Source organism: Heterostelium album (assembly GCF_000004825.1).
Source record: "Heterostelium album PN500 unplaced genomic scaffold PPL_scaffold10, whole genome shotgun sequence".
NCBI lineage: Eukaryota > Evosea > Eumycetozoa > Acytosteliales > Acytosteliaceae > Heterostelium > Heterostelium album.
In genome coordinates, this window is record NW_008805072.1 from 834423 (window position 1) to 861742 (window position 27320).

Below are 27320 nucleotides of genomic sequence, written 5' to 3' on the forward strand. Positions count from 1 at the left end.
CTACACCTTGACTATCAGTAATGGTAGTACAAGGATAATTTAAAAAAAAAAAAAAAAAAAATTATCAACCTTCACCACAAACCAGTACTTACATCAGGTCAATTCCAACTATCTCTTCCCCCCACCAAAATAGATTTTACATCAACCCGAAACATCTTCTACTACATTAACTCCATCAAACACCACTGAGGTAGAAACACAGTATTCAGATTCTTCTCAAGATCATTTCCTGGTATGGAATACATCAAACAAGACAGTTGTAAACTACAGTAAAATTACTATTTTTTTACCATCTAGTACCAAACTTAAAGATTAGTATATATCTTTTATATTTTTAATTTATTAAAGTTAAATAATATATTAGGAATAAGTACAAAGTAAGATGTATTCAAATATATAAGTCTTAATTTAAAAAAATAAAAATAAAAAATAAAAAAAAATAAAAAAGAAAAAAAGTTATAAACTCAAACATGACAATTATTTAGTACGGAATGGTGACAGTTGATGTTTTGAAGAAAAAATAATTTTTAAAAAAAATAATTTATTTAATATATGGTCCATTTGCCTTTTGTCTGTATAATAGCATCCATTCGGTTTGGAAGTGATTCATATAAATGGTCAATTAATTGTAGGTCAATATCCTCCCATATCTCACAGATCACCTCCATCATATCCTCGCCAGGGTGACCGTACATGTGATTCTTTACTTTCTTTTTAACTATTCCCCATAGGTTCTCGATGATATTAATATCTGGTGAGTATGCCGGTATGAATAGATTTTTTAAACGTCGAGCTCTCATAAAGTTGACCACATTATTGGCGGTATGAACTGGACAATTGTCTTGAGCTAGAATATATTGTCGTACGTTTCCACGATAAAGCTGAATAGAATCGATGTTTTGATTTTGGAGAATCTCTATATATTGTTGGTTTTCCAAGTTCCTTCGATTTCAGCAAGATAGCCTGTTCGGACTGGTGTCACACAACTCCAAAAATTAAACTTCCTTCGCAGGTATCTCCTCATCCTGTAAACTCTCTCGAATCTGTTGCAACCAAGTCTGTTCCATTCATATTGATTGTAATTCTTAGGATTTGATTCGATTGTAGACTCATCGGTGAATATACAGTGCTTCCATTGGTCGACTGTCCAGTGACGATGTTCTTTGGCGAAAGCCAACCTTGCCTTGATTGCAGCCTGTATCAAATCATGTTTTTTCGACAGAGGTTTGTATAGAAGAATTTGTTGATTGATTATTTTCTGTAAATCTGGCTAATAGAAACGAGCCTATTGAATCATCTCTCGATACATTGTTGCACTTGGGGAACGGTCATACATTCTCGAATTAACAAAAATCTGACTATTGCTATTCTGATTCTGTCACTGAATATTCTTGGTCTACCTGTTCTTACTCTATCTTTCAAAGATTCTATTTGTTAGAATCTTTTGATTCTATTTACTACTGTTCCTCTACTAACTCCAAAAGTTCGAGCTATCTGTGCTTGTGAGTCACCTCTATTGAAACTATCTACTATTCTTTGTCTAAGTATCTCTGTTATAGACATTATAAATATATATATAATATTTCATTAAATTTATTATTTTTAAAGAATAAAATAAATTAAATAATTATCTTGTTTTCAAACAATACTAAATAATTGTCATGTTTGAGTTTGTAACTTTTTTTCTTTTTTATTTTTTTTTATTTTTTATTTTTATTTTTTTAAATTAAGACTTATATATTTGAATACATCTTACTTTGTACTTATTCCTAATATATTATTTAACTTTAATAAATTAAAAATATAAAAGATATATACTAATCTTTAAGTTTGGTACTAGATGGTAAAAAAATAGTAATTTTACTGTATGTTCAGCAAATGACTTTGACCCACATACACATTATTTCTTTAATTGTCGAGTCATCCTAAATAAATTCAACCTCAAACACATCACACAACATCTACAAATTGCCAACTACGAAGACGAATGGTCAATGGAAAAATCTACTACTCACTTCTCTCTCTGCGACGAATCATCTGACCTAACAGCGATCATCTACCACAACATCTGGAAACATGTCAGTTCAATTCTATTCAGTAAAGATGACAAAATTCTCGGTTTCTCCAACCAATCTATTATATCCGACTTCGATATCCACAGAAACATTCTAAAATTAATAAACAACTCCAACACCAGCCATCTAATCAAGTAAATGAAATTAACTCTCTTCCCAACCTGCGAACTAATTAATTAAATCAACCAACAACTAAATAGAAAAAAAATATACTAAGAAAAAAAATATACTAAGAAAAAAAAATTGATGGTAAATCCATCCTTTTAATACAACTTTTAATAAAACATGTATACCTCTTTAGTTATTAATAAAAAAAAAAAAAAGATCTTTGCATTTTAAAATATTTTTTATTATTGGATTGTTTTATAACCTTTTGGTTTTTTAAAGTAATAGATTACTCCAACTATTGAAATGACGATCAGCACACAACCAATTACAATGAGTGATATTGCCCAGGCAGGGAGTTTTTTGTTGATTTTTGGGATTCCTTGAATAATACAACCATTATTTGAAATACTTAGTGGACTGTTGGTTTTTAAATTGGTAAATGTTATTTCTGTTGGTGGAGTGAAATAGTCTAAACAGATCAAATCTGTACCATTATACTTGATAAAATTTGAATTGTTAATGAAACAATTTGCAATTTCGAAATAAAATTGATTATGATCGAACTTTGAGTCAATGATTTCACATCCACCAGGGGCAGTCAAATGTATTTTAGTGTTTGTAAAAATACAACTACTAACATTGAAATATCCAGCGGCAACATCAATAAGATGTGGGGAGTCAGGAATACTGGTAAAGTTACTGCCAATTATGGTAAAAGTGGTTGGTCTAAGGACGTGATTTGTGATCAGTGGTATAGATGTGATAAAGTCAACATTCTCCAGCAAAAGAGATCCATATTCAAATTGAATCAACTGTCGATCGATATCACTTTGATTAAATGGAAGATCTGTTCTAAGCTGTGAGTCTGACACCACAACAGTTACAATTATAAAATTATTTGGTTGAAAACTAGCAATTGAACTAATATTATTGAATGTAGATCCAGAAATATCGAGATTGATATAAGGTTGAGTTTCGGTGAGGTGAGCCATATTCATTGATAGTAACTCTCCACCATATGATATATAGTTGAAGGTTGAACTAATGATTGAGATATTTAATATTGATCCGAAAATTCCGACATTGATGACCTTGTTGACATTTAAAAATTCGAAATTGTTGATGGAAATTGCTGACGGTAAATAAGGGCCATCCCATGTGTCGACAGAGATTGTGAACATACTTTTATAGTTATTGGGTAAAGTATCGGCAGCAGTAAAATCAAAGGTTACTTGACCTTCGGTTTTTGGAGTCTGATACAAACTAATATTCAAGCCGTGAAAACTAAGATCGCTATTTCCTGTGTAATTATAGGTTCCTGGTGCAACGTAGATCATCAAAGGAAGACCATTCTCTGAGTTGTTTGAAGTAATATTTAAATAGCTTGAAATAACAGTACTTAAAGAGGAGCATGCATCCAAAACAAGTGGAGATGAACCACAAAGAGTTGTATTTGACGAATTTGTTGATCTTTTGTCCATATAGAGTGTTATATATGTTGAATTACATGTTACTAGAACAGTCGAAAGTAATATCAAAACAAATAATGACATATACATTTTTTTTTTGAAAAAGATAAATGAAAAAAAAAATTTTTGTTGTTTGGGTGATTTTTTGTTTTCACTATTATTAATTTATACAAAAAAATCACACATTCTTGGTTTCAATTACCGAAATAAATTTTATTAATATAATAGCTCACCCCAAATGTTGTAAATCAATGGCTAAAAATCCCAACAGTTTGGAAAATTCCTTTGAGATCATTTCTTCAATTAACAGTTCAATTATAACCCGAATAATGAAAAAATCTTTTAGTGTGTAATATGACAAAAAAAAATAAATTAAAAAAACAACAAAAAATTAATTTTTTTTTGGATTCTACCCTTTGTCCAATAAAACAATTTAATTTCCTACTTAATTTTTCGTCAAAAAAAAGAATTTGCACATCGAACATTTTTTTTGTTCTTATGATTATTTTAATTGGTGGATGGGAAAATAGTAAAATTTTACTATTTACAAAGATTTTAATTTAAAAATTTCTTTTTATTTAATTGTGAGGATGGAATTTTTTTATAAAGAGAAAAAAAAATGAATGAGAACAGTATTAGTCAAAATGTTTAGAATAACAGATATTTCAAAGCTATTATTACTAGGTTCACTTTTAGTGTGCATTGTACAATCACAATGTTCTAATTCAAGTTCTGGAGAATCTACAATAACAAGCCAAATACAAATGCAACAGCAATGGTCAACTCTTGGTAATGCCATAGCTGATGGTCTCTTCTTTATAGATGAAATCGAACCTTTGGCACCTATTGGACTTATTCTATCAACTATCACTTCTTTGGCTTGGCCCTCAGGACCATCACCAGCACTTTCAGTTTTCGAATCGTTACTGAGCTATGTGAATAATATGGTCTCACAACAACTTATATGCCTTCAATTTAATCAAAATCTCAACAATTTAAACGGATTGGGGGATAACCTAAAAGATTATAATTCTTGTATTGGACTATATCTCAAAAACATAACACCACCAACATCGGAATGCGATACTGCAATAAATGAGTACTATTTAAAGTTGAATGAGATAGAACAATACAGAGATATCTTTGGCGGTCCAAAATACATGCCTTACAGTCTATTAATGAGTGCAACAATACTTCCAATATACGTTCAGTATATCAATCTTTATCTTGGATTTTATCGTGATGCACTATTACATCCTCAAATCTTTAATTTTGGGTCTAATGATACTATCTATATACAATATAAAATGTCTGAAATATCTAATGAGGCATTACAATATGTTTATAAAATTTCATATCAACAACTAAATGGTTTTCCAAAGACATCCTGCAAAACATACAACTCTCCAAACTGTATATCTTTAGAAGCCTATAATCAATTGGCAAATTTCACTCTTACGGTTGCCCAAGGTTGCCTTCAATTTGCCGATCTTTGGCCTTACTTCGATCAAATCAAATATCCCTTTGGACCACCTCCATTCCTTCCACGTAGTATAATCACTCCCATCACTGGCAACTATTTTAATTCTATCGATGTATATAATAAGTTTGGCAATAAGTGCACTTATTTTTATGGTGATATCAGTTATCCAGATACAACATTCGTTTTCAATTCGTCAAAATCAGTTTCTCAATTCCCTGCAAGCTCTGTCAAATACTATAGAAACAATGAATATGTAAAGTGTTTGGATCTAGTTTGTGACGGCGTATCTGGAACATCACAAAGGTTTTATGGTTTAGCAGGAATGATCTTTCAGAACGATCAAACACAAGCTTCGAATATTATTGGCTCCATTCCTGAAAATTCAAATAGTGACGTAACTCTTTCAGCTACCCTACTTCTTCCTAATCCTCTACCTAATTCATTAAACAAATATTTCATCACATGGGTCAAGACATTCTATCCAAACCCAAGCGACAACTATTATATAGATTCTATTCAAGCTGTTCAAATGGGAATATCAAATGGACTACAAACCGATATTATTGATGATGGTCACCTTACCTCCAATCTTCAATCTACAAACTTTTCTTATGTTGGTTTCTATCTTTCTGGAGCTGCTTTTATCGAACATCCTCGTCTTTATTGCACTTCACAGGTTCCAAATTCTTTAATTGCAATTTCATACAGATACACAGAGTACATTGGAATGATCCCAACGAAACCAGCCATCCCAGTTCAAATTTATCAATTCAGTCAAGTTCAACCAAATGGTGGTGTCAATTATTTCTACTCTGCTTATCTATATGGTCACGAAGAGAAACTTTTATCTGGTTGGAATTTGGATGGACCAGTATTTGGTGGATTGACTTTTGGATTCACAAATGGTACTATATTTCCATCAGCAACTGTCTACCAATATCATAGACCAAACCCAAATGGTATTGATAATCAGTACTTCTATTCTAGGACTGGAACAAATATAAATGGATGGACATTTGATTATCCAGCATTCAATGTCTATACAACTGGAACAGGTTATATAGTTAGTCTACGTCTTCAAGTTGTAAATGGAGTTTCTAATTATGCTTTGTCTTCTGAGTTTATTAATCCAGGATGGACAGCAATTTCTATTGCTTGGTTTACACCCAAAAGTCAAATGTTTACAAATGTTTCCATCGTAGATACTGATACATGGTATTTACTTGCAAACATAGGAAACACTGGTCTTTGTCTTACAGCTGATCCAATTATGTCTGTGTCTTTAACAGGATTCCCATGTTCTCAAAATATGATTCCAAGTGCTATGACCAGTCAAATCTGGAGAAGATACGGTGCATTTCAAAATGGAACAAATTCATACGCTCAACCAAGACAGCTCATTAATATAAATAATGTAACAGTTTCAAGTAAGTTTACTTCCAACGATGCGCCAGCTCTAGAATCAACTCTCAATACTACCGATCCATCAAGAATCTTTCAGTTTGTTTACGATCTTCTTTATTATATACCTGATACATACATGATAAAATCTCCAACTTATGGTCAGTGTCTTCAATTGGAAAATTCTATCAACAATAATCTAAAGTATAAACCTTGCAATAAAGACAATCCATACCAATGGTGGAAGAAGGTGTCTGCCTCTTTGAAAACAATTAGCATAGAAGGAAAGTGTTTATCAATTGTCACCTCTTCCCCCTCTCCAGCTCAATTATCCTTATTAATAATACCTTGCATAAATGGATCTCAATCTGTGTCTACTAATTGGCTGGTCAACTCAACTTCTATATCTGGAGTAATTAATTCAACTAGTTACCAGTTAACTGCAGGTAATTGGGCAGCTATAGTGAATAACATCAACTATTACAATAGTCTCGCTAATAAAAACTTCAACAAATTATCAATATTCCAAATATCGACAAACAATTATGTAATTCGCGATCTTCAATCAAACCTGTGTCTTCAAATGGCATATATTGTCGCAACTTCGGCATACCATCCATGGTTTGCTCCTTGTGATTTGAACAACTACTGGCAACGGTGGATCATCTCAAACGTTTAAACTTCAATTAAAATAGAAAAAATAAATTTTGTTTGAATAATTTTCTTAATAAAAAAAACCTTTGTAATTCATTTTAATTATTATATTTGATTTGTGACAAACTATTTGCTTGAGGATTAAAAATTCTTTCAAAACTACAATAATTGTTAACTAGTCTAAAGTTATATTTTGATTTATCGAACTTTTAAATTTGTTTTTTTTTTTTCTATAAATTTAAAACAGGAAAATGGAAATTTAAAGATACTAAACTTTCAATATTATACATCATCATAGGTTATGACCAGTATTAATTGAAAGTAGACAATCATAAATAAAAATAGAATTTATGTCTATCGATTTATTCATTGTCTTTTAAAATCTATACTGCTGATACTGTTGTTTGATAAAACTTGATTTCTTTCAAGCCATTTTTCGTTATACTCTTTCTGTGATTGTAGGTCTTCTTCTTTTGACTTGTTGAATCTGCCCAGAGATGGTGAAGACTTTGATGCAGACGATAAACTAGATTTCTTATTGATCTGCTCACCTTCACCAGCAGCGTCCAAAATCTCGTCGGAACTTGTCAGATCTCTATTGGCATTGGCGGCATTTGCTTTTGCTTGTCGTTCTGCTTTCTTTGTTTCGATAGCATCGATGATGGTTTGCGGTGTATTTGCCAGACCTTCGATTGGCTTGCTTACAAACTCCATTGCACCGGAAATCGGCTTCAAAACGACACCCATCAAACCCTTGCCAAGTCCAACAAAGAAACCCTTACCACCCTGCTCCTGAACACCTCTGACCGGCTCGGCAATAATACCTGTGACACCCTCGAAAATACCTTTGCCAAGACCCAATGTTCCTTGATAGAGTCCATCCAGCAGATGCGATGCTTCCTTCTCCTTGACAATGTCGATATGCTGATTCTTTGGTGTGAAGATAGTCTCTGGTGTGTTTCTCAAACCTTCGGCAGTTTTGAGAATGAATCCCGATGCACCCTTGACTGGTTTCAAAGCGACTCCACTCAAACCTTTGCCTACACCCTTAAAGAATCCTTTGGCTCCACCCTCCTTGGCACCAGCCATCGGGTCGGCAATGATTCCTGTGACACCATCACCAATTCCACTTCCAAGCTCGATGAGACCTTCGAATACACCTTGCACTACATGGGCTGCTTCGAGCTGGTCCTCTTGCGATGCTTCCTCCGGTGCATCTACTTCGTCCTCCTCCAATGCACATGAATTAGTTCCTTTGACTTGATTGAAAATCATTTCGTTTGTGGTGGTACCATTTACATTCTCGATGTCCTCTTCGAAAATGGTTCCTTCAGTCTCCAACTTTACCGGTGATTGACCATTCTGTGAACTATCCAACTTTTCCTTTATCTTTTCACTCTTTTCCTTCTCTTTATCCTTCTTTCCTTTCTCTTTATCTTTCTTTTCTTTTTCTTTTTCTTTCTTTTCCTTCTCTTTTTCTAATTCTTTTTCACGTTTCTCTTTTTCTTTCTTTTCATTCTCCAACTCTTTGAGAATATCTGCTTTCTTTTCAATATTTTTTGCCTTTTCCTGTTCTTCATGTAATTTCTTTTTATCATTATCATCTTTAACTATATGTTCTTCATCATCATCACCTATTACTTGATCTATAAATATAGATATAATAAATCGAAAAGATCGATCGATCAATCAAATATATATTAATTAGTCAACCACAAATTCATTTTTCATTGACAATTGTAAAAAAACAAATTAAAATGTTTAAAAATCCATCATGTCAACCCATTTAAACAAATTGATTTGTTTTTTTTCTTTTTCATTATACATACCAACTGGAATACGGATATGCATTTCCTGTTCATTTATATTTAAAGTATATGTTGTTTGGTCTTCTTCACTCTGTTTATGTTTCTCTGCATCACATTTATCACAATAGTAAACCTCGCAACTGCAACAAAATACTTTGGCTTTAACGTATTCATCACCATGATCCACTGAGCACCAAGCATTCTCTACTTTACTTAATATTCTATCCATATCCTCTAAATTTTTTAACTTTTTTTTTTAATACAACAGTGTTATTACAAAATATATATAAATTATCTAAATTTCTTGTTTTTAAATCTAAAAATGAAAAAAAAAACAAGAGAATGATTAATAAATCTTCTGTATCCAAAAAACAACATTGCACAAAAAACTTCTATTTTTCCCAGGATTTTGAAAAAAAAATAATTCATCAAAATTTTTAAGCAGTTAAACAAAAATAGAATATGTAAAAAAAAAAAAAGAATAAAAAGTTTTTTGACACGCTCGTCTTAAGCAAACACACATCATTAATAATCATCATAATAATAATTATTCATTATTATTTTTTGCAAATTTATAAATTTAAATTGTTGAAATATTTTGTTGTTATTTAATATGTAATTTTAACTCTTCTTCTAGATCTATGAGTTGTAAAAGATTCTTGAATAGCGGATATTGATAGGGTGAAACATAGAGGAAATCGAATGACATTCCATAGCTATCGGGTTTTACAACGGAGCTACCTATGTTATTGAGACACTTGGTTTTCTGACTGAAATGCGTGCAAATCGAGGTCTTTGCTTGCATCTTTTGTCCAACTGTAAGTGCTTCACCAATGGTAGAGTGTTTCTTATCGATCGCATCACCCTGTAAGTCATCTTCAAAGGTTGCTTCGTGAATCATCAAATCGGAACCATGACCGGAGGTAATGAAATTTTCACATGGTCTTGTGTCACCGGAATATGACAGCTTGAAACCATCATCTACAAATTCAACGACTGCACCTCTTGCATTCTCACAATGATCAACGTGTGCATTGACCCACGATTTTATACCTAATCTAACAAAACATTCACTAAAATGGATGGTTGTTAATATACATATATTTTGTTATTAACCTGTATAATGAATGTAATTGAAGTTATTCAATTTCCAACAAAACACTTACTCTACAAGTCGATCTTGTTTGTCAAATTCAAAACCATTATGAGTTGCATGAAGAACTTGTGTCAATCCCTGTAACCAATCTACGATTTCAGAGGGTGCGATCAATACAACTGCCGGCAGATTCAATCCTTTACGAACTTGATTGATACGCTCGATCATGAGAGGTGTTCCAAGATGATGATCGGCATGGTTATGTGATATCCAAATTAGATCGAGATTTTTCAGAATCTCTGTGACTTTCTCCTTTCCAAAGAATCTCATAAGCTGACCGTATGTACCTTCACCGCAATCCAACAACATGTATTTACCCTGAATCGTTTCCACCAGGTGTCCAGTTACATTTCTCTCTTTCGATGGCTTGCTAGCACCAGTACCAGTGAACAGTACTTTTGGATAGAGTTTCTTGTTCTCCAGTGATTCGAGCTGTGCGTTGGTATCGACAATCAACTGACGAAGTGAAGCTGCTTTTTCAGATTTCATCAATTCTTCGTAGAGTTTTGCTTCTTTCTTGTCTTCGGAAACCTCGTCCTCCATCTTGACAAAAGAGATCTCACCGGCACATGCTGGCGGTGCCAAACCAACTCTAGTCATCTTCTGACAGCAAGTCAGGTGTTGAACGCTCTCTACGATACTCAACTGCTTTACCTGTCGCTCTGGACATCTCTTTCCAAAGATACTCGGGAGGAAATGTCTCATCTTCTCGATCTCCTTATCCGAAGACAACAACTGATCGTAGTTCTCACAGTTTTCATTGTTGACAATAATATGTTTGGTTGTATCACATTTGAATTGTTTAATGAATTGCTGATATCGCTCTGACTCCAACACATCGGACGGTGTCAAATGAACCACGATTTGTATATCATCGATATTGTCTTGTTTGCCAAAATATGAGCTAGTCGTCAAAGAATCTAAATACTCTATGGATGGACAACGAATAATTGCAAACTTGGTACCCGGCTGCTGTGGATCCATGACTTGTTCAGAGGTCACTGTGTTACCATCTTTGGTAACCACCGACTTCCCACTTGTTAAAGCTTGAAACATTGGTCCTTTTGTAACACCGAGTGCCAGTGCACGATCCGGATAGAAACGACCAGGCAGTTTATTGGTTTCTCCAACATAACACATCACCAGATCCTTGTCAACAACCAGTCTATCCTCTTGAATCTCCTTCACATTTACATACATTGTTTTTCTCTGCTGACAAGTGGCAGCCATCAGAGCTTCCCATTCCTCCAACTGTAAATAATTATGATAACTAATCATTCTAAATGGTTGTTGATCTTGATCATCCATACTTTCATACTTTTTATTGGTAATTGGAATAGTTGTAACAGTTAACTGTTCCAATTTCAGAACCTGTGGAATTCTACTATTCATCTCATAGATATTAACTTTAAGTTCACTGTTTTTTTTGTGGAATGGAAATGTAAGAGATTAAACTAATTGAAAATACAAAAAGAGTAATAAGATATTTACATATTTAAGAATTCTCTTGAATGATAGAATACATTGTAGAGACCTGGTGGACCGTAGATATCTACCTCTTTGCAATCTTCGATACCGGCCAACAGGTAAAAGACACCAATGAGACCACCAATCGAGTCCCACGATAGTGTTGTCAAAAAGATAGTCTTGATCTTACCTATCTTTATGCTCGATCTCTCTTTATAGACACGCTGAGCAGCCTCTCCACATTCGAAAAAGTATCTATCCTTATCAAAGAATGCATAGATCGATGCAGACAAATCGTTTTGTTCACCTGATATATCTAAATATGATTTTACCATTTTATTACTCTAGAGTTTATGTTTTTACAAATTAAAATATATTTATAAAATAAGATATTATCGCTACATTAAACATATAACTATATAAAAATACAACTATGTGATTCAATTTGAATCGAACTATCAACTACTTATAAAGTGATTAAATTTCCTTTCTGAAAATCAAAACTTAGGAATTTTAAAAGAATCTAGATTCCGAAAATACCACATATTTATTTTAGATCATCATCAGATTCAACAACACAACTATTGAGAAGCAAAACAAGAAATAAAAATAAATATAAAACTTAAGAATTCTTTTGTAATCTTTTAATAATTATTTACAACTTTGTATTTCTTATAAAAAAAAAAAAAAAAGTTTTCTTAATTAAAAATAAATAATTTAATTTAATTTAATCACTTTAATTGATATTTTTATTTTTTAAAATAAAATTTATTTATTTCTCACGGTTATAAAAGGGCCAAATCCACTTGATTCGATGCAAAGAAGGATGCAGTGTATAACGACAACAGCATGACTACACGATCTAACCCAGATTCACTGTTTTGCACATTTTTTGGTTTTTTTTTTTAAATTAATTTTTTAAAAATTAAATATTTTCACTAATGCGTTACAATGAACTGAAGACAAACATTATATTTTATATTAAAAATTAATTTTAATTTTTTTACTTATTAAAACTTAATTGCGTCAGTTAACTTTGTAACATACACATACATACATATTTACATTTTATTTTTTTATCATCTATATAAATATCATTACAAATATTTTTTAATTAAATAGTTATTTTAATTATTTTTTTAGTTTGTCTAATTTTCATATATATTATATATAATAAATTAAAAAAGAATGGATAGTTTCAAGACATCATTTGCACGTACCAAACAAAAATTAATGACAAAGACAGGTCATTCCGATGAAACCATAGATGTTCAGTATCACTATGAGAAGGAGAAGATTCTTGCGGTGGAGGAACGTCTCATTAGAATTCAAAAGAACGCAAAGAAGATCAATGATCTCATGAAAGATCTCAATAAGACGATGACCGATATCTCATCGGACACATGCGATCTCTACGAGGCAACCGATAAGCTCTTTGTACCAGGTACACAGATCAAAGAGGTAGCATCCGGTTACGAGACTCACAGAAAGGCATACGAAGATCGTACAAGCGAATCATTCAACAAACCACTCGCCGAATATATAGCACAATACAAAGAAGTCAAGAAGCGTATGGAAGAACTCACCACTCGTAAAGTAGATATGGATCGTTACAAGAATGAACTTGGAAAGTTAAGAGAGAAAGCAACAAGCAGTAACTCAAAGAATAGATTAGGTCCAGTAAGTTTAATCAAATAATCATCATAATCATCATAATCATCTCAATATCTAATTTATTGTTTCTTTTATATATGAATAGACTGAAGAGAAGTTTAAGATCTGTAAAGAAGGATATGAATCACTACACGCTGAATTGGTTAGAGATTTACCAATATTATATGAGGATAAGAATCCATACTTTAGATTTTTATTGGCTGCTGTAAGTTCTAAAAGTTTTTGTTAATAACAAACAGTTTACTAATAATTGATTGTGTTATTTAAAATAAAATAAAAGTTGATTAAATCACAAGAAGATCTATATAGAGCAATGGCATCGGAATGGGCACACTTACCAGCGATGGTTTCACATATTAATGATACAGCAGGTAAGGATCATCCAAATGTGATTACACCGGTGAATCATTCATCGGCATCGATCAATATCAGAGATGATCCCGCTTTCAAATCGAATGCATCCATTAAAACCAAGACAACACCAGAATATACTACAACCAGTGGTCCGCTGGCAAAGGATATAAAGGATGTGCGTAAGCCTGGTGAGCAACCACAGATACAAACGGTGACATCACCCAATCCCGCCTATCAATATGCGAGCGCCGGTCAAAAGAAGGCGACCGCAGTCTATGATTTCACAGCTTTAGATTCCACCGAATTGTCATTCAAGGCGGGTGATCAAATTACTGTTTTCAGTTGTGAAGGTGAATGGTGGGAAGGTGAAGTACATGGAGTTCGTGGATTGGTGCCGGCCAACTATGTAACCTTAGACTAATTAAAAATTTTATAAAACTTGATAAATAAATAAAAATAAAATGTACAATTATCATCAATTTATATATCTACAAACAAAACAAAACAAAACTAAACAAATTCCAGTTTTTAGTTTTTTAGTTTTTTATAATTTTAACTTTTTAGTTTTTAATAATTTTAACAAGATTTTTTGTTTATTTATTATTGGTATATTCTTTCTTTCTTGAATTTAATAATCTCTTTCTTTCCAAATTTAATTCCTTCTCCAAACGTAAGATCTTCATTTGTTGTTCTAATTCCTTGATCTTGGAACCAGTGAAATTGAAGGTTTCCGATTCTTGTTCTTCTTCCTCCTCTTGAAGAGCGGTGGCAGTCTTGGCGGCGTCCAAAAGTTTGCTGATTGCTTGAGTGACTGCTTTGGCAGCCAGTGTCAATTGATGATGTGCGTTTTGTGATTGTTGGTCATCTCCACTCTTGGCACGCGATGCACTCACAAGACGTGCAGTACTGGCGGCAACCTCACGAGCGGTAGCGATCAACTCTTCTTCTTCGGCCTTGCCTTGAGCGGCCTTCATAGCGGCTTGGATCATCATTTGGACTGCTCCACCAACCGATTTCGCTGCGGAGATCAAACCGTTCGACCAGGTTGGATCTTGTTTGTAGTAGGTACCTTGTGATTTCTGTTCTTCACGACGACGCGATTGCGAAACCGCTGCATTTTGAACGAGTTTGGCGACAGCCTGAGCAATGGAGCCACTTGCATCAACAATGATTCCAGCGATATCGCTCGAATCCATTGGAGAGCCAGCCGATTTCTTGGTGGTCTTTGGACGGGCGGCCAACAGCGATTGGGTGGCAGCTTCAATGGTCTTGGCGAGTGAATTCAACTCGTTTTCTGCGGTCAACTCGAGATCCTCTTGTTGATCCTCTTCCAAAACCAAGTCTTTTCCACCTGGAATCAATTTCGATGCTTGTACAAGACTGTGAAGTTTCTCGGAAAGTTTACGACTTGCCTCTGATACCAATGGCGAGGAAACACCCTCCTCTTGCTCCTTGACTTGTCCAATCAAAGCGACGATCGATTGATTGGCTTCTTTTACCAGCGATTGAAGTTTGATTGCATCTGGATTCTTTTCTTGTTGGTCAAACAATAGGACTGCACCCTTGGTTTGTCCAACCATTGCTTGAACAGAGGAAACCAGTTGTTGCGAGGATTTGACAAGATCTTCTTGACTGGCTTGGAATGAAGTGACAATATCGATCGATGCTTTAGATACATCACGAATCGATTGTACATAGGTAGCTGGTGTGGCTTTGTGGTTGGTCAAGACAGTGTCCGGCTTGTCGATGTACGAGTTGATCACTACCGATGCCTTCTCGAGCTCCTTGATACCCTTTCCAGCTTCATTGATGGCAATGTATACCGAAGAAATCAATTGTCCTACAGCTTCAGCAACACCCTCAGCTGCCTTTCCAAGTGAACGGAAAGCAGTTGAATCCTTTTGGAATCTCTGTGCATCTTTACCAGCAAGTACCAACTGTTGACAGGAAATACTTAGTGCCTTTGATGCTGACAATACATCTTGTTGTGATTGAGTGTCACGAAGTGAACTGGCAACCTCTTTGGAGCTTCCAACAAGTTTGGTGACTTGTTCGGCAAACTTGGTTGTAGCAGCACCGAGATTCTCTTGAGTACCTTTGGACGATCCGACCAACTGCGATCCAGAGACAATCAACAGTTTGGCTTGGGTGACAACATCCTTTTGAACTTGGTTTCTTAGGTAGTGTTGACGATTGGCAACTGAGGTGGTAGACTCTAATTGACCAGCAGCGGCAAACAATGAGTAAGCATCGATATCACAGATCATCTTCTTGATGCTTTCAACAGCAGCGTCGCATTGAATCTCACCAATGGCACCTTGTTTGATCGATTGAAGGAATCTGGTGATACCGTCACTTGCAACCTTGAAGGCATCGTTGTGAGCAACTGAGGAACTGGTTCCTTGTGATGCTTGTTTGGAGATATCGATAATCTGGGCAGTGGAGGTGATAACCTGTTTGACATTGGAAAGAATTGAATCCATCACCTTTTGATCACCACCGGTTTGAGTTACCAAAGCAACATTGTCTGCAATTTGAGTGGTAAAGGTTGCAATATCCTTGGCAATAGTTGAAACTTGAACCAAATTGTTTGGATCGGTTGCAATGACACTCTTGAGTGCAATAGCAAGATCTTTGGTGAGAGTGGTAATCTTTTCTTTGTAATCTTGGTAGGATTTGGTATCATCCTTGTTGGCAGCACCTTCAGAGAGACGACCAATCGATTGACGAACAGTATCGATCGATTCATCCAAATCACGATACAAATTGACACCCGATGAGATTTGAGATACCAAACGATTCATTGCCTCTGATGCATCATGACATCTTGAGACAATAGTTTGATAAGTTTCCTTTGATGGATTGGAACTGGCTGCAAGTGATGCTTGACATAGACGAAGGATTGAATCACCGAGATTCTTTGACTCTGAAACAATACGAGATTGTGCTTCTTGGTCAGTGGTGGTTGACAAAGAGGATTTGGTTGAGTTGGCAAGTTGTGGTGCGGTGAAACCGAGTGCACGAGTTGATTGACCAATTGCCTCTGGCGATTGACGGGATGCTTTCAAGAGATCGTTGATTCCCTTACCAATGGACTTGGTAATTTCAACCATATTCTCTTGACATTCAAGATGTGACATACCGTTGGCTGATCCAGCTTCGAATGAGGATCCAACAGCAACTGACAAAGACATGGTGGAGAGATCACCAATCGATTTCTGAACCATATCGATTGCTTCCTCACATAACATGACACCTGGCATCATTAATGAGCTGACCTTTAACACGTCTTTAATGGCGCTTGACATGTTGAGAGCAGACTCATTCAAACGAGTTTGAAGTTCACTGTCCTTTGGTTTCATGGATGAGCTGGCAGCGGCTTGGATGACTTGGGCGGTGGTTGAGGATGCCGAACGACACACTCCAACAAGTCGCTCGAACTCCTTCATATGGTCACTGGCATCACTTGAAGCAATCAAAAGGCTGACAGTTGAACTTTCCAACTCACGAATGGATGAATCCAATTGTTGAATGGCACCAGCTTCTTTTGCGGTGACAGCCTTGACTGCTTTGGCGAGGTTGGAAGTTGCAGTGGCGACTTGTTGAGTTGTCTTGACGAGTTGTGCTTTGAGAATTTCATCTTCTTCATTGGCCACCTTCTCCTTTGATACATTAAACAATTGAGTGGTGGAAGAAGCAATGGTACGAGCAGCACCAATAATTGCTTGAACATCTTGACCGGCGGATGCACTCATGATGGCAGTGGCATCGAGAATAGTCTTTGCGGGAATGGAGATATCGGGTGGAGCAGATGATACAGCTGCACGGATAACGGAGCGTGCAGAATCAATCATCTCAACAACAGACTTGGCAGCAGACATTGAACATTCTCCTAGGTGATCTGGGTTCGCACGACGACTTGATGTGACAATATCTGAGGTGTATTTACCAAGTGTCTTGGCAGCGTTGGTCAATGACAACAACGATTGTTGTTGTGACATAGCAAGTTGACCACCACCAATGACAATAATACCATCTCCAATCTCTGGTTGAATGGTTTCATCCAATTTCGAAGTGGCATGTACAATCATATCGATCGATTCATCACAAATACCACTGCTTCCACTTCCAATCGAACGGAGAATCTTGTTGGAGATGTCTTCAATCGACTTTGAACAATGGACCAAGTTTTGATCGTAAATTGGATCTTTAGCGTTGGCAACACGTGCTTTACTGTAGTCCAAGAGTGTTATGGCAGTGGCGCATAGAGTAGCAGTGTTGGAGAGGATAGCTGATTGCATTTGTTCCGATTGGCAACTTACAGATGCCATGTTGGCAACTGCAACCAAAGAGTTGACAGTGCTAGCAAGAATCTTGGCACTTGCACCCAAACCTTTGATATTCTTGGCACGTGCCATAGAAACAGTCTGAGCAATGGCAGCATTGATTGCTTTGATTGAAGACTGAATCTCCTCAGAGTGGGATTGGAATGTTTCGTTGGGGTTGGCAGTTCCAAGTTGTCCGAGTTTAGCTTGGTGATTGTTGATATCGACCGATGCTTCATCCAATTCCTTACAATCGATATGAGTCGAGGCAGCTACCAAACTGGCAATGGTTGAGGAAACGTCAGATTCAGCACCGTCCAACAACAAGTCGGAGCTGGCATCACCTGGATTGGTGGCAACGGCACGACTTGCACGAACCAACTGTTGCATATCGATTGTCATTTGTTTGACAGTTGCAAGCAACTTCTTTTGAGCTACTTTACCTGGAGTGGTGGAAACTACTGCTTTGGCAGCGAAAGCAACTTGATTGGCAGCGCTAGTTGCCGACTTTACAAGTTCACCTAGACGAGCTGGTTGAGTACGAACATCCGATACCAACTCAGAGTTGACTTGATTCAATGACTTGACTGCAACTAACAACATTTCAGTGGTTGAATCACGAGTTTGACCTGGAACAGTATCAACAAATCCACCTTGTACAGCAATCTCGAGAGTTTCAAGCTCACTCATTGTAGAGTCAAAAGCTTCGAGTGACTCTTCAATTTCTGCGTGACCACAGATACGCTTGTATGCTTCACAGGTACGCATTAAACGTTGAACAGCAGAGGAAGCAGCATCTGAATCGTAAATCAAACGTTGTTTGTGGTTTGGATCGGCAATCTTTGGTGCTAAACGCTTGGAAGCGGAAACTAAATTCATTGGTGGCATCGATTGTTTCTGTGAGAGCTCCAAGAGTTCCATTTGAGCTTGTTCAGACTTGGCATCGGATTGGTTGACACGCTTCAATCCAACCATCAGTTTGGCAATGGCTTCTGTTACATCTTTTGATGCTTTTATCAAGGTGGCACTCGATGCATCTGGAAGATGGTCACTTGAAATACGGGCAGTCGAGACGAGGTGAGCAACATGTGAAATCATATCCTTAGAACAATCACGGAGTGCAACGATAGAAGCAAGCTTACCGGCATCGACAGACATGTTTTGGGTGAGAGTGTTCAAGTGTCCAGCGGCATCAATGACGGCGGTGGCTGACTCGGCATCACCAATGTTGGCAACAAGTCTACGACATGTATTGGAAAGATGTGAAACCGATTCGAATACTGCATTTGTTGAGGTAAAGAGACGTTGTTGAGTAGGGAGATCGGCACGACTTGCAACGGCCTTGGTGCAGGAAATCAGACGATTGGCATTCGAAGCAATCACCTTGAAAGATTCGAGAATAGATTCCGGACTATTGTTGAGATTGTTTCGAAGCAATGAAATCGAATTGGTGAGATCATTTGAGAGATTAGAGAATTCCTCAGTCAACAAGTCACTGGAGAGATTCAATCCGTCTTCCGATACCAATGCGTTGGTTGGACGTTGCTCCACACAATCCAAAGCGTATGACACCATGTTCAATGTGTCCATTACATCTTGGACACGTACTTGTAGACCGTCCATGTCAGATGATGGAATATCACTGGATTTGAAACTGGTGAGGATCGACGATGCTTTCAACTTGGAGGCAGCACATAGATTGTCGAGAACCTTACGTGTCTCTGGGTGACATGCAGTCGTTGAGATATTCTCAGTGACAGTTAGGAGTTGATCCGATGCAAACGACATCTCTGTGAGTGAATTCTCGATTTGTGAGTGGAGAATATCATCGTCTACCAATGAACATTTGTCGTTACCGAGATTAACCAAGAGATTGGCGGCAGATGCTACACTTTTGACACATTCAACGAGGAGTTGTGAACTGGATTCTGTGACATATTGATTATCAACAGCTGCCATCATCATAGTTGCAAGAGCACTGGTTGCAAATACATGCTGTTGAGCAATGGCACGACCAGCATCATCCAAAGGACGATCACTAATTGTCACGGCATTCGACAACAACTTGGACATTGCCTCAGACAACTTGGTGGCAACACCAATAATTTCATCGGAGAACGATGCCAACTCTGGTACGTACGCAGCATTCTTTGCGCATGAACCAACAGTGCTCATTTCAGCCATCATAATTTGGGCACGTTTAATAATGGCTTGGTGAGTCATCGACATTCCACCTGGTTGTGGGGTAGACATCTCTGACAACAAAGTGTTGGCAGCAGTGGAGATCGCATTGGAATGTGAAATCAATTGATGCTTGTACTGTTGTGGTGTGAGAGTGGTGAATGAACGAGTGAAGTTTTGTGGGACTGAACCACCTGCTACACCTTTCATCGAGTTCAACTCGCTGATCAATAAATCGGTGGCACGCAAAGCACTCTTCAAATCGGTGATTGGAATCTGTTGTGATGGAGCAATGTAAGCACCACCCGAGCCTGGACCAGCATAGTTGAAAGTGCTAGTGGTGGCAGCTGTACCACGTTTAATGGCAATCGATTCCTCAGTGGCGATTCCACCCTCCTCCTTGTCTGAGAATTTCGAAGTGTCTCTTCTGGATTTCAAGATGATATCGATGTAACCTGCAATCAAATTGGAAATCTCCTCTGGTTTGTCAGTCAACAATACAAGATACTCTTCATCGTGATCACCGAAATCCAAAGTAAATGTCTTTTCAGTTGCTGCCCATCTTCTAATGTGTTTCAAAGGATGAGACTTGATGACCTCCTTGGTTTCATCGACCATCAAAATCATTGACTCTCTAGTGATACCGAGTGTCATCTCTACTGCTTTCTTTTTATTTCCATCCTTTGGTTTCATCTGACAAAAAGAAATAAAGATAATAATTAATATTTAACAGAAGATCTATCTTTTGCAAATATTATAATGTTTTTTACTAACCTTTACTGGGAATGAAGTCATACCATATGTCTTAAGTGAACGACAAAGTTGTACATATCTGTACTTTGCATTAACTTCTGACATATTTACCACTTTTCTATACTCCTTATAGATATCTTTCTCAGCATTCTTTGACTTTGCCCATTGTAATGGTAAATATTCTTTCAAACTATAATGATAAAATATATTGTTAGTAAGAGTATAATTGTTAAGAAATATCTTTTTGTTTGATAACTTACGCTAAATAACCATTGACATGTTTGGCTGGGTTGAAATCATTCATTGCAACCTGACATTGGAGAGCTGCCAATTGAACAGCTTCTTCACGTTGAGTTGGGTATTTGGCTTCGATGATAGCATCTCTACATTGAACATAGAGCAAATGCAATTGAACTGGATCGTTTCTATCGATATTGGCATCGTTGAAGAAGAACTTCTTTTTGAGTACGAGGATATCGCTGTCTTGAATACCTTGCTCCGAGAGAATCTGATTGTTCTTGAGCCAATCACCACCTTCCTTTAGAAGTGAATATTCCTCTGGATTCTTGATACCCATCTTCTTACCGATGTTGGCAACGATATCACTGACTGTGGTGGACTCGTCAATGAGTTGTGTCTTGATGGTCTCGTCGAGCAGTTTAATCTTCTGAGGACGATGCTTCTTTTTGTAGTCCAACACTGAATCGGCGTTGATATCGTAGAATTGAAGTGACTTTTCGTTGGACAACCAACGGCTTACCGACTTTCCATCGATACCCTGCTGGAAGAGTCCGTGGTCTTCACCACCCTCACCGGTTTTCTCACGGATCTGACTGCACACCTCTGCCACAGTCATCTCTGGTGAGAATCTGAATGTTTTGGTGGTATTTGTACCCACCAAATTGATTTTCAATGACATTGACATTTTTCACCCTTCTTTTTATTTATAAATCTTAATTTTTTTGATGATTGTCTAAAAAAATGAGATATCTGTTGTTTTGATTTATATTTTAGTTGGGTTGTTTATATATTGAAACTACTATATTACAAAATTAAAAATAAAACTATATAATTATCTAGAATATTAATTTATTGTATATGTGTTAATAAATAGATAATTATATGTTTGAATATTATTACAAAAAAAAAATAATTACAAAAACAAACTTTATTCTTTTGATATTTAATCAACACTTGTCAGAATTAAAAACAGTTTTTTAAAATGTAATTTATTTTAACCCACTATTTTGATCTAGATTTAGTGTTAAGGATCATGAGATTTGGTTTTTTTTGATTGCACGATTCCAAAAAAAAAAACGACTTTTTAACGAAAAGTGGGTGTGAAAAAATTTAAATTTTGCGATGAAAAAAAAAATGGTCATTTTTTTGCAAAAAGATTGTGGTAATAAAACAATTAAATTTTATTATTAACATAACTTTGTAAACTAAAGATGTTGATGAATCCACCACTCACACGTTTATGATCCATCAGAAAGTGATTGGCATCTATTCTTCTTAGGTAATAGGTTTTGTATTGCAATCCTGTTATTTCAATCATAGAGACCGTCGAAGGAATGGAATCGATGCTATTTTGTTTGAAAAATTCAGAGTGAATCGACAACTTGCGTACCGAGTTTGGAATGGTACCTGGTACGATGGTGGGATGTGCAATGTCACAGAAACATAGGTTCTCAACAGAGTTGGGAATCGATCCAACTTCCAGTTCCATCTTTGAATTCGAGCTGCTGAGTCGTAGTTCTTTGACGGTCGACGGGATGATTCCTGGTGTCAGGCGTTCTATCTGAAGAGTAAGTGATTCCACACCTTTCGGTATTGATCCTACCTCCAGAGCTAGCTGGTTAGCTGAAGAAAGCACCAACTTCTTGATGTTGTTTGGAAGTGAACCTGGTTTGATATCAGTCCGACTGCCTTCACCAAGATACAAATCCAGATGACTACAGCTATCGGGAATCAAACCGGGTTGCAATGTCAGATTACAGCAATTTAGATTTAAATGTTGAATCGATTGTGGAATGACACCAAGCGTAAGTTTATAGTTACAATTGAATCCAAAGTGAAGATCGGTAATTGTATTTGGTATATCGCCAACATTGATCATGTTTGGATTATCATTTGGATTTTGTAGTTGGTTGATGACAAGTGGTTCAAAAAATTTGATTTTCTTTAGCAGTGGAAGATCCTTAAGATTGGCCAGCCAAGAACATGGTATATTGGAAATCGATTCTAAAGACTTAGGGAGAGAACCACTGACCAGTAGATTATTGTGTAAAACATTGTTGAAATTCAACTCTTTTAGGCCGGCAGGAAGCAAACCTGGCTTGAGAATGTATTGTGGCCGGTTATGGAAGTTCAAGATCTCCAGAGAAGCAGGAAGACTACCTACCTCCAGATCTTGATCAAACTCGTATCCAAAAGTCAGATATTTAAGCGATGGCGGTAGAAAACCTGGTCTAAGTGGTTGGTTAAATTTATAGCCAAACGTTAGGTATTCCAAACACTGAGGCAGCAGTCCGTAGTTCAAAGGTTGGTTAAAGCACTCGCCAAACACCAAGGTTTTCAGTTTCATAGGTAGGTGACTTTGTTCTAACGACTTATTGAAAGAATAACCAAATGTTAGACTAACAAGAGAAGAAGGAAGCGATCCTATCTCCAATGCATGGTCAAAGAAGTAAGACAATCGGATCGATTGAATTTTATGTGAAAGAAAGTTGGCATTTAGAGAATGGTTGAATTCATGACCGAAATCAATATAGTGAATATTGGATTCATCTATTCTATCTTTTAGAGATTCCAACTGATTCTTTTCAATTGATCCTGATAATATTAATTTATTTACAGAATATGATATATTTAATTTATCTAGATTATCTTTTTTAATAATAATAAAAAATAATTAATAATTATTTCAAAAATAAATTATATTATTAATAATATAATAAAATAAATACCTTCTAATAAATTATGATTATAATCGAATATCTTTGGACAATATGAAATCCTATCATTACTATTATAAATATATAGATCACAGTTTGATTTGACTAATTTTGAGTGTTCCAATTGGTTGCAATACGAATTTAAATGAAAGTTTTCGAAATCATTGTTATCTATAGAGAGTGATTTGAAAATCATTTTATCTGCATTGAACAAAAGATATTTATCTCTTTGTTGAAACCATCTTTTACAGACCAAACTGAAACAGATCCTATCCAAATTAACTTCTAGTTCATTGACTATCGCTGATAATAAAAGATGTGATAAATTAACAAAAACATTATTATTATTGGTATTGTTATTTATAGAAAATTTATTATTATTATTATGATGATTCATTTTATTTTTTTAATTTATCTAAAATCATTTTACTTTAGATGAATATATATTAATTAATGATTTATTATTTTGGTTGGGTTTCAACTATATACAATGATTGAAATAAATTAATAAATTAAATGTCAAAATAGGATCATGATAAAATAAGATTTATTATAATTGATAATAATAAAAAATAAATTTAATCACTTTTGATATATTATTTTTCATTTTTTTTCTGTAGATACATTTACTAAAAAAGGTTATTAGTTATCTGAATTTCATTGTTTTTCAGGAGAATGAAAAAAAAATATTATCATAATTGAGATCTGGGGTTAGTACGAATAAATAATAATATTTTGTACTATTTAATAAATAATAGTTTGATATATATATCCTATATTTTATTATTGTTTATTATTGTTTTCTTTTTTTATTTTTATTTTTTTTTAAAAAAAAAATAAATTAAAAATTAAAATTAAATCTTTACTTTAAAATTATTAATTAAAATAAATTATTTCTTGATTATATAATAAATTTTTACTTTTATATTAATAGACATTAATTAAAAGAGATAAATATTTAAGAATTTTAGTCAAATTATTTCATCCCACTTTGCATCTATGACAATGAATAATTTGGTTACAATTTTTGTGTGTTTAAAATGATAAATAAAATATGATTTAAAAAAAGTAAATGTTAATAATATTAATTCTAGCTAAATATTAAAATGATATCTCTTTCACAATTTGTCGCTATTTTATTTTTAATTTCTATTGTAGTAACTTTTTATTTAGAAGTAATAATACCAGAACTAAATCAGAGGAAATGGAAGAAGTTAAAATTGAATAAAGGTATTGACAATCAAACAAAAACAAAAAAAAAAAAAGTGATTACTTGTTATGATTAAGTTATGATTAACAATCTTTTCTTTTAATAAAAATAAAAAAATAAAATAGATGAAAATGAAATGAAAGAAGAAAGAGAAAAAGTGGCAGTTTCAAAACAAGATGTTCAAGAGGTATACACTTCACAACAGAATATTCTAAACTATCGAAAGAAGCTAGAGAAGAGACTAGAAGATTTGAAATATAATTTAGAACTACATGAATCTCCTGCCTACAGATTATCCAGTATCACTACTGATGAAGGTAATAATGACCCCAATGTTGGAAGAATAGTAGGTGAGGTAGACGATGCTTCTTCTTCTTCCTCTTCGACTACAGTTCACAAAGATGAAAGAATACAAGAGATCGTAGAGGAGATGGAATCCACCAGAGATTCCATTGCCAGGTTGATAAGAGAACAGGATCTTGAGTATGAAGAGTTTCTCAAGATGGATGTGCAGCGTGAGAAGGAGAGACAGTTGAAGAAGCAAGCGGAACTCGATCGTATCGCCCAGAAGAAACAGAGAGCACAATGGCTGAGAGACAATCTGAAAGCAGAGCCATCTACAGATGAGAAAAACAACAACAACTTTGCAATAACCAACATCTTGATACGTTTGCCAAGTGGCGCTGCATTGAAGCGAAGATTTAGAACGTCGGACGTCATTCAAGATATCTTGGATTTCATTGATTCACAGCAGCTCATAGACAAAGACTATTACATTGTTACCAATCATCCTAAGCAATCTTATAATCAACCAACAATGACTTTGAATGATGCTCAACTCTATCCATCAATTACATTATATGTAATGGAGCAATAACAATAACAACAAAAACAAATAAAATCAAATGAATATAACAAAGTATCTTTTTATATATTATATATATTTACATTATTATTATTATTATTGTTATTGTTAATTTATTATTTATGATGTATAATAATATTTGATTTCTGTCGATTCTCATAGAGTTGTTTAAAGAATATCGGATCTTTACTCTCTATATCCATTATCTTGTCTTCTATTACTTTTACTCTTTGATATATTTCTTTAGAAATAGGTGGTACTGTTGTTGTTTGTTATTTATTATAATTGCAAGCGTTGATTAATATCTATTATTAATTTGATTGATTAGTGCGTTTAATATTAACTTACCAATACCAATGTGATTCTCTAGAATATTTAAACGTTCATCGATGAACGGTTTGTATTTCATTTGTTCACGTTCTTGCTCGCTTATTACAAGTGGACCTTCTTCGTTGGTTGTCCTGGTTTCTTTGATCTTTGACGGTGGAAAGGGGTAGGTTCTTGCAGAGTCATTAATGTCGGCATGATCATCACTTCTAAATTCACACGTATTAAAATCGGAATTCTCTAGTCTCTTCTTACTGACAAATGTATCGATACGTTTCTTCAGTGCATCTCTATTGGCTGTGATCTGCACCGCATTAGAAGATTCCAACTGTTGGTCGACTACAGTGCTATGTGTATAGGTATAGCTTTCTTTCTTTGCTTTCAAAAATCGTTTTCTTCCTTTAAATCTCGATTGTGAATATTCACTATAGATACTCTATAATTTAACTCTAAAATGTTAATAACAAACATATTGCAATAATAATAATAATGTTATACCTTTAGTTTTGCAAGTAATTCTAATGTAGATCCATCAAACTTTTCATCATTTTTAGTGTTATTATTGATACTTGATTCCGAGGCAGTAGCAGTAGCAGTTGCTGTATTAGTAGTTGTTGCTGTCGTAGTATTAACAATATTACTATTAGTATTAGTAGTAGTTGTCGAGTTGTTGTTTGTTGTTGTTGTTGTTGCTGATTGACTAGTTTTCGTATCGAATTGTTGATCTACTAAAGAGGTTAGTTCAACATTTAAACTATTCAAAGTTGTTACTGATACACCAATCTGTATATCATGTACCATTACAAAACATGTTAATAATCAAATGATTGATGTGTGTGTGTCACATGATAAGTAAGTTACATACATTAGTAAGGTAAGACAATAGAATTGACTTTATATCGATTGCAGTACTATAAGATATCTGTTCTGCTCTATTTAATGGATCTCTCTGAAGACTTTCACCAATACCACCATTATTCAATGATGAAATGTGAACATCGTCATCACCTACATCGACATCACTTGATAATTCATCTCCAGTCATATCATATC

At 35.0% G+C, this 27320-nt stretch overlaps 9 protein-coding genes across 9 annotated transcripts; 3 read left to right on the forward strand and 6 right to left on the reverse strand.

Moving 5' to 3' along the window:
- Positions 1-2090: 2090 nt before the first annotated feature.
- On the reverse strand, positions 2091-3742 carry PPL_12358 (uncharacterized protein; the record flags this gene model as incomplete). Its single annotated transcript, XM_020583092.1, has 2 exons — positions 2091-2168; positions 2513-3742. 2 exons carry the CDS (start codon positions 3740-3742, stop codon positions 2091-2093), a joined length of 1308 nt encoding a protein of 435 aa, XP_020429279.1.
- A 533-nt stretch (positions 3743-4275) lies between these two features.
- PPL_12359 (uncharacterized protein) lies at positions 4276-7215 on the forward strand (the record flags this gene model as incomplete). The annotated part of the gene is made up of 1 exon (XM_020583093.1): positions 4276-7215. One exon carries the CDS (start codon positions 4276-4278, stop codon positions 7213-7215), a length of 2940 nt encoding a protein of 979 aa, XP_020429280.1.
- Positions 7216-7556: 341 nt separating this feature from the next.
- On the reverse strand, positions 7557-9227 carry vps13l (uncharacterized protein; the record flags this gene model as incomplete). Its single annotated transcript, XM_020583094.1, has 2 exons — positions 7557-8836; positions 9020-9227. The coding sequence occupies 2 exons, from the start codon at positions 9225-9227 to the stop codon at positions 7557-7559; spliced, it is 1488 nt and encodes a 495-aa protein (XP_020429281.1).
- A 375-nt stretch (positions 9228-9602) lies between these two features.
- On the reverse strand, positions 9603-11956 carry PPL_12361 (uncharacterized protein; the record flags this gene model as incomplete). Its single annotated transcript, XM_020583095.1, has 3 exons — positions 9603-10071; positions 10165-11571; positions 11646-11956. The coding sequence occupies 3 exons, from the start codon at positions 11954-11956 to the stop codon at positions 9603-9605; spliced, it is 2187 nt and encodes a 728-aa protein (XP_020429282.1).
- An 853-nt stretch (positions 11957-12809) lies between these two features.
- PPL_12362 (BAR and SH3 domains-containing protein) lies at positions 12810-14070 on the forward strand (the record flags this gene model as incomplete). The annotated part of the gene is made up of 3 exons (XM_020583096.1): positions 12810-13301; positions 13381-13500; positions 13576-14070. 3 exons carry the CDS (start codon positions 12810-12812, stop codon positions 14068-14070), a joined length of 1107 nt encoding a protein of 368 aa, XP_020429283.1.
- Positions 14071-14242: 172 nt separating this feature from the next.
- talA (filopodin) lies at positions 14243-21833 on the reverse strand (the record flags this gene model as incomplete). Its single annotated transcript, XM_020583097.1, has 3 exons — positions 14243-20848; positions 20930-21098; positions 21169-21833. 3 exons carry the CDS (start codon positions 21831-21833, stop codon positions 14243-14245), a joined length of 7440 nt encoding a protein of 2479 aa, XP_020429284.1.
- A 629-nt stretch (positions 21834-22462) lies between these two features.
- PPL_12364 (FNIP repeat-containing protein) lies at positions 22463-24262 on the reverse strand (the record flags this gene model as incomplete). Its single annotated transcript, XM_020583098.1, has 4 exons — positions 22463-22494; positions 22907-23246; positions 23553-23797; positions 23878-24262. 4 exons carry the CDS (start codon positions 24260-24262, stop codon positions 22463-22465), a joined length of 1002 nt encoding a protein of 333 aa, XP_020429285.1.
- Positions 24263-25211: 949 nt separating this feature from the next.
- Positions 25212-25952, forward strand: PPL_12365 (UAS domain-containing protein; the record flags this gene model as incomplete). The annotated part of the gene is made up of 1 exon (XM_020583099.1): positions 25212-25952. The coding sequence occupies one exon, from the start codon at positions 25212-25214 to the stop codon at positions 25950-25952; it is 741 nt and encodes a 246-aa protein (XP_020429286.1).
- Positions 25953-26219: 267 nt separating this feature from the next.
- On the reverse strand, positions 26220-27312 carry PPL_12366 (uncharacterized protein; the record flags this gene model as incomplete). The annotated part of the gene is made up of 4 exons (XM_020583100.1): positions 26220-26245; positions 26289-26703; positions 26766-27050; positions 27133-27312. 4 exons carry the CDS (start codon positions 27310-27312, stop codon positions 26220-26222), a joined length of 906 nt encoding a protein of 301 aa, XP_020429287.1.
- Between the last annotated feature and the right edge of the window lie 8 nt (positions 27313-27320).